Source organism: Bison bison, unplaced genomic scaffold (genome assembly GCF_000754665.1).
Source record: "Bison bison bison isolate TAMUID 2011002044 unplaced genomic scaffold, Bison_UMD1.0 scf7180017864384, whole genome shotgun sequence".
Lineage (NCBI taxonomy): Eukaryota > Metazoa > Chordata > Mammalia > Artiodactyla > Bovidae > Bison > Bison bison.
The window spans coordinates 7,460,832-7,468,659 of record NW_011494956.1 but is presented as its reverse complement, the minus strand read 5'-3'; the positions used below and the strand labels follow the sequence as shown (position 1 = coordinate 7,468,659).

Genomic DNA, 7,828 nt, shown 5'->3' with positions numbered 1-7,828 from the left:
AAGGAATGATGCTAAAGCTGAAACTCCAGTACTTTGGCCACCTCATGGGAAGAGTTGACTCACTGGAAAAGACTCTGATGCTGGGAGGGATTGGGGGCAAGAGGAGAAGGGGATGACAGAGGATGAGATGGCTGGATGGCATCACTGACTCGATGGACGTGAGTCTGAGTGAACTCCGGGAGTTGGTGATGGACAGGGAGGCCTGACGTGCTGCAATTCATGGGGTCACAAAGAGTCGGACACAACTGAGCGACTGATCTGATCTGATCTGATCTTCTATTACATTAGATTGTCATTTCCTCACCTCAGCAATAAGGGAAATCAGTATGTAAGCAGGTATATTTAACTTCATTATTGTTTAAGATTAAAAAATATTACTAAAGACAGTTCTCTCTTTACCTTTGTATGCATTCCTATGGTGACTGATATTAAAAACTTTGTAGTCAGTGGGGACATTTGATGAAAAAATCATTCTAGGATGACATAAAATAGAAGAGGACATAAACCCCAAATAAAATTTAAAGACTTAACTAAAATAATGCTAGCGGAGACACTGTATTACCTAAAAGTTTTTCATTCTGCAATGGACACAGAGCAGGATGTGCAATTTTTTTGTCTGATCTGTGAAAGAGGCTGATGGCGGGCTGATGGAATCCCAAATGGGGTTGGGAAATGAGCCTGAGGGTAACAAATGCCTCTAATTTCAAATTTCTACAACTGAGGTAGACAAACTTCCCTCCTTGGCTACCCGAGACCAGGGCTGGCCTTATTTACCTTTAACTTTTCTAGGTCAAGGAGAAAATTTGTATCTAAGAATTTCTGTGCTGCGTGAGCAAGTCAACCCAATCACTCATGATGGATGAAGATTCCCTGTATTTGTTTTTAACTGGCCTGTCTTGGTTATAAAAGTACATCTCTTTTTCCCCAGAGGATTTGTTAATCAAGGTAGATTGCTGGCATCAGGAATAAGCTCATTTATTTGCAGTGGCCGGAGAAGGCAATGGCACCCCACTCGAGTACACTTGCCTGGAAAATCCCATGGATGGAGGAGCCTGGTAGGCTGCAGTCTATGAGGTCGCTAGGAGTTGGACACGACTGAGTGACTTCACTTTCTCTTTTCACTTTCATGCATTGGAGAAGGAAATAGCAACCCACTCCAGTGTTCTTGACTGGAGAATCCCAGGGATGGGGGAGCCTGGTGTGCTGCCATCTCTGGGGTCACACAGAGTCGGACACAACTGAAGTGACTTAGCATAGCATAGCATTTTCAGTGGCAGAAGAAGGAACTAGTTGGGAGTGCAGGCCCCGGGCTCGGGCTGCCTGGCCTTGGAGTCTGACTCTGCAGCCAGACAATGCGACTGTGCCACTTCGTCAGGCCTCACCCACTCTAGGAGGAAGCTACTACCATCATCTCCATTTCACAGATTAGAGGCAGAGTTGCAGGGAGGTTTTGTACTTTATCTTGCACTTTATTTTCTAATATCTGGCACAGAATAAATTGTCAATAAAAGTCAACTATTATTCTTTGTGATATTGGAAGCTAAAATCTGGAAGTTGTATAAGTCATCTTGCTGGGGGCACTTTCTCATACTGTCTGGAATACAAGTTCTGAATTGCTCTGGTAAACTAGGCTTTCTGCACTGTGGCTGAGATGCGTTGAAGAGATGAATCTGGCATTCCTATCTGGGAGAAGCTAGGAAATGTTTTCACTGTGGTATGGTCCCATCATCTCATGGCAAATAGATGGGGAAACAATGGAAACAGTGACAGACTTTATTTTCTTGGGCTCCAAAATCACTGCAGATAGTGATTGTGGCTGTGAAATTAAAAGATGCTTCCTCTTTGGAAGAAAAGCTATGACAAATCTAGATAATATATTAAAAAGGAGACATTACTTTGCCAGCAAAGGTCTGTATAGTCAAAGCTATGGTTTTTCCAGTAGTCATGTATGGATATGAGAGTTGGACCATGAAGAAGGATGAGCACCAAAGAACTGATGCTTTTGAACTGTGGTGTTGGAGAAGACTCTTGAGAGTCCCTTGGACTACAAGGAGGTCCAACCAGTCCGTCCTAAAGGAAATCAACCCTGAATATTCACTAGAAGGACTGATGCTGAAGCTGAAACTCCAATACTTTGGCCACCTGATGCTAAGAGCCAACTGACTGGAAAAGATCCTGATGCTAAGAAGGACCGAGAGCAAGAGGAGAAGGGGATGACTGAGGATGAGATTGTTTGCTTACATCATCAACTCAATGGACGTGAGATTGAGCAAGCTCCAGGAGATGGTAAAGGACAGGGAAGCCTGGCATGCTGCAGTCCATGGTGTCATTCATGATTGAGCGACTGAACAACAAATGGGCTCTCATTCCATTAACTCCATGTGACACCCTACTCTTAACTAAGTAGGGTTCAGTTCAGTTCAGTTGCTCAGTCGTGTCCGACTGTTTGTGACCACATGAATTGCAGCACGTCAGGCCTCCCTGTCCATCACCAACTCCCGGAGTTCACTCAAACTCATGTCCATCGAGTCAGTGATGCCATCCAGCCATCTCATCCTCTGTCGTCCCCTTCTCCTCCTGCCCCCAATCCCTCCCAGCATCCGACTCTTTTCCAATGAGTCAACTCTTCGCATGAGGTGGCCAAAGTACTGGAGTTTCACTGCCAGAAAGTTTTACTCTGTTGGTCTCTGAACTTTCTTTGTAAACATGTGTGATTCTTTGGTGGATAATACTGTTTACTGGCCTTGTAGGGCAAAACCTGACACCTTTGATCTCTTATTTCCTGGCTAACAGCAGAGCTAGTCCTTGGCTACTGAGAGCTGAGTTTTCCTAAGCACCAGGATTAATGTATTTAACAGAAGGGAGGAGACCTGGATTCTAATCAAGAGACCATTCTGCTTGCTTTTACACGAAAACCTCCAAAATAATACTGGAGGAATCTTTTTCTCTAGAATTTTAAGAAGCAAAGGTCTCTGTGTTAAATGCATTAAAATGCTGCATTAAAAGTATTTTGTTATTATTAATAAAACTCTGTCCGTGTAACTCTCCAGGCAAGAATACTGGAGTGGGTAGCCATATCCTTCTGCAGGGGATCTTCCTGTCCCAGAAATCAAACCCTGGTCTCCTGTATTGCAGGCAGATTCTTTACCATCTGAGCTACCGGGGAAGTCCCATGATAAGACTTAGCCAATGGAGAATTTGTTTCATATGTAAAGATCATTCTTTACATAGAGCTTCTCTAAGCTTAAGTCATTGCCATTTCAAGTTATTTCTATCAAAGTGCAATTCATATTAATGTTACCAATTTTTACCTTACATAAAACTGCATCTTACTGTGATAGTTTGCAGCTGAATGACAGATTTATAGGGACAAAAAAAAAATCCTCAAGTACATACCTAAAAATTAAAAAGAAAAAAAGTTGAATGTAAAATATATATAAGAGGGAAGGCAAAGTGTATAAATAAATCATAGCCAAGTGAGGACGTTTGAGTTCATTCTATGTCATGTTTGCATACCTGCCCTTTGGGTTCCCCTTTATGTGTCATTTGATTGAAGCCCCAGTTTGCTAACATTCTGGCATTTCATGGAAAGCATTTGACATCAAAGATGGTTAATGAGATGTTTCTCTGTAAACAAGCAAAGTCTCCCTACATACAGTGTAAATGATGGACAACTATATTTAAAAGCTATAATGAAATTGAGGATTTCTTTGATAGCATTATAAACCATGATGGAAGTAGAGCATACAATAGTACCGCTATTACACGGTCAAACCAAATGTGTGTTGTGCTTGTGCCTGAACACACACTAACTTATGGTCTTATTATTTTATGTTTATTCTAGTATGTTCTATTTCCTTCTTGATCAATGCACAATGAATTTCTCTCCTCAAGGTAGCCCCATTTCCACGTGGGGTTATGAGTCTAAACCAGTGGTTCTCAAAATGTAGTCTCAGAACCAGCCATATCAGCATTGCCTGGAGTGTGGTTAAAATACAAATTCTTAGGCCCTGAACCAGACCTACTGGATCAGAAACTCTGAGGCTGGGGCCAGCAATCTGGAGTTTAATGAGCCCTCGAGGTGGTTCTGATGTTCATATGAGTTTGAAAGCTTATGGTTTTAACTTTTACTCTTCTTCCCTTCTGGCTGGTGGATAGGTCTGGCATTGAATTTGTGGGCCATTTGGAGCTAGTTCTCACTGGGGCATTTCCATGACCTGGCAACTCCATACTGTGCCTCTCAGCAGGCCATAACACACTGGGCTAAGATGACCTCCAGGACTCCTACTGTGGATGCTACAGTTAATGTTACTATCTTTCTCTATTAGGCACTGTACTATAACTTGATAAACCTTCTAACTCGGCTAAGGCCCCATTTAATATTACCTTCTCCCTGCTGGTCCAGTTGTTAAGAGACTGCATGAGCTATGACATCTATCTGAAGCCAATGGATGCCTTTCAAAAAAGTGGTAAAGAACCTGCCTGTCAATGCCGGAGATGTAAGAGATGTGGGTTCTAGAAGATCCCCTGGAGGAGGGCATGGCAACCCACCCCAGTATTCTTGCCTGATAATCCCACAGACAGAGGAGCCTGGTGGGCTACAGTCCACAGCATTGCAAAGAGTGGAACACAACGGAAGGAACTCAGCATGCACGCGTGCATAGGAGAATTCGGTAAATATTTTAGGGTAAAACACGTTATTGCTTTGGGGACAAATCCTTCAGGGTAAAGAAACACAATAATAGAAAGTAAGTTATATTTGAATTACTTTAAAGAAAATGTTGCCAGCACCACTTTATGTTCTGAATATTCTAATTTACCTGATAGAGCATTCAATATATTTCTCTTGTGGGGATTGGTATCCTCTAACTTCTGCTTTCCAAGTCCTAATTTTTCCATGCATGGATCCACCTACTGAATTTATTTTCCAGAAACCTGAACACACTATTATCTTACTATCAGTTTACAGAGGAGCAGACACTATAGTGTTTAATGCAATATTTGTGCTCATCCAGAGGAGCCTACAAGTAGCTACCACTGTGAAAGAAATTGCAGGTCACATTTACATGGTTAGAAAATAGTTCAACAAGCATTTCAAAACACTCTCCATTTCGACCTTTGGTCAAAGCGCTTTTAAGTGTTTAGCAATATTCACAATACTTTAAAAGGCCCTTTTCCCCTTGAATTTGGCTTACACATAGCCACTTGGTCCAATTTAAAGATAAGCTTTTTATCCTAAACTCGTTAGTCCTGCTCTTGCATCTATTTGTCAAGTGGGTAGAAATCTGTTAGTAAAGGCTTAACAAAAGAAATATATGTGTGTTTATTATATCCAGCTAATTTTTCATGTACCAATTATTTATTCAATTCTTCTATGTGCCAGGCACTACACTGGTGCTGGAATAACAGAGTCCTTGGTCTGAAAATAATCTTCTTGGAAGCCCCTTCCCAGTCAGACGAATCTTATCCTGTCGGATGTGATGGGTATGGATTTGCCTCACAGAGAATAGGGGGGACCAGGGAGGGGCTGCAGGATCATCAAGGTGTATGACTTTGGGAAATAAAATGTGATTTACGTAAAGCACTGTTACATTCTGGCATGTGAAAATGAGGATCCAGGTCAAAGAAACACTTAAATAAAGACAAGAGCATTTTACAACAGATTTGTCCCTTTACGCAGTTGCCACAAGCTATTCATTTTTCATCATATCGTCTACTACCTGCATCTTTCGGGTTCATAGCAATCATCTTCCAAGCACTGCTTATTGAACGGCCCCTGACTGAAGCCTTGACCCCATTTTCCTTTGAGAAGTTGTCTAATCTGTGTTTATAGCATCCCTCTGGCTAAACATATGGCTGAATAATCAAACACACTTGAGCATTTCCTGTGTCCTCAATTCTATCCTAAGTGCTATAGGAATTAAAAACAAAACATTTTTTCCTTCGTATCACAGCCTTTTCTGTATAAATTGCATTTTATCATAAGTATCTTGAAGACAAGACTGGTGTCTTACTCATTTTTGTCAACTCCACAGCATGTCACATCGTATTCAATAAATCTGGTTGAATGGAAGAACTCATAGATAAAGACAGTCACTTCTAGGGACGGTAGACTGTGAACAGACATCATCCTGAGATTTCTAGAACTCTTGGTAAAGTCAGTTCTGTTGGTGATCAGTCATATTGTTTCACCTTGTCATTGAAGGTTGACTTGACCCCAGGGAAAGTAAATGCACACACAGGCCACTGTACTCTTGGCCAGTCAGCAACATCTGAAACGGAACAGCACAATCATACCTCATAGTCATTTCCTTGGTTAAGCAGCGTCACCCACCTGATCTGAAGCCAAGTCAGCATGGGAGTTGTTCCTCCTCCGAATATCCAGACTGTGAAGAACACGAGGAGCAGCGTGGTGGTAAACATCATTTGCTTCGGCTGAGATTCTGTGTTCCGAATAGCTAAGGCAAAGGCTATCGCTCCTCGCAAACCTTACAGAGAAACACCAAAGGAAGGAGAGTAAACATCTATACAAGTGTCATTCTCATTTCATTGAATTTATATTTACCATTTACTGACAAACACAACTTCTTTTTAAAATTAAACTTTTGATTTTGAGATAACTGTAGACTCACCTGTAGTTGTAAGAAATAATAGGGACTTACTGCGTGCCTGTTCCCCATTTCCTCCCCAAAGACAACGTCTTGCAAAACTCAAGTAACAACATCACAACCAGGATTTTGACACTGATACAGGCAAGATTCAGTACATTCCCATCACTGTAAAGATCCCTCATGTTACCCGCTTTTCTCCCACAAACTTTCTCCTTAACATCTGGCAACCATTAATCCATTCTCCTTTTCTAGAATTTTGCCATTTCGAGAATTTTATATAAATGGAATTGTAAAGTAGGTAGCCTTTTGGAATTGGCTTTTTTTTCACCCAGCATAACTCCCTGGATACTCATCCAGGTGGTCAAATGTATCAATAGTTCGTTTCTTTTCACTGTTGAGTGGTAAGTATTTCCATGGTATACATGTTCCACAGTTTGTTTAACTGTTAAAGACCGTCTGGGTAGTTCCTCGTCTTGGCTGTTACAAAAAAGGCTGCTGTGTATGTGAACATAAGTTTTCAACTCTCTGAGATGAATTCCCAGGAACAATCACTGAGTTATATGGTATTTGCATGGTTTTAAAAGAAATTGCCAAACTTTTCTAGAAGGACACTACCATTTTACATTCTCATCAGCAATATATAAGTCATCCAGTTTCTCTGCATCCTCATCAGCCTTTAGTGTTGTCTCTGTTTTAAATTTTAGTCATTCTGATAGCTTATAGGGATTGTAATTTCCATTTGCCTAATGGAATTTAATATTTTATTCTTGTTTTTAATTTATTTTTAATTGGAGGATGATTGCTTTACATCATTGAGTTGGTTTCTGCCATACATCAACATGAATCAGCTGTAGGTATATACATGTTCCCCACCCCATCTTGGGTATTGAATATTTTTTAATGTGCTCATTTGTTATCTGTATACCTGCTCAGGTGAAATGGCTCTTTGTGTCTTTATCTCATTTTCTCATTGAATTGTTGGATTTTTTGATTGTGAAATTTTGAGAGTTCTTTATATATTCTAGATAATAGTCTTCTGTTGGCTATATAGTTTGCAAATATTTCCTCCCACTTTGTAGCTTTCTATTGATGACCTTTAATCTGTTGATGTTTCTTTTTATGAATCATCTATCTGCAGTCAAGTCTATGAACTACTAGCTCAGCAGGTAAAGAATCCGTCTGCAATGCAGGAGCCCCCGGTTTGATTCCTGGGTTGG

The 7,828-nt window shown here is 40.8% G+C and overlaps 1 protein-coding gene across 4 annotated transcripts in view; it reads right to left on the bottom strand.

Moving 5' to 3' along the window:
- SLC9A9 (solute carrier family 9, subfamily A (NHE9, cation proton antiporter 9), member 9) overlaps positions 1–7,828 on the bottom strand; it is a 656,333-nt gene that overhangs the window by 208,410 nt on the left and 440,095 nt on the right. For all 4 annotated transcript variants that reach the window (XM_010858137.1, XM_010858138.1, XM_010858139.1 and 1 more), the window contains one exon: positions 6,335–6,488. In XM_010858137.1, the coding sequence (XP_010856439.1) occupies positions 6,335–6,488 (154 nt within the window). The remainder of the gene's footprint in view (positions 1–6,334; positions 6,489–7,828) is intronic.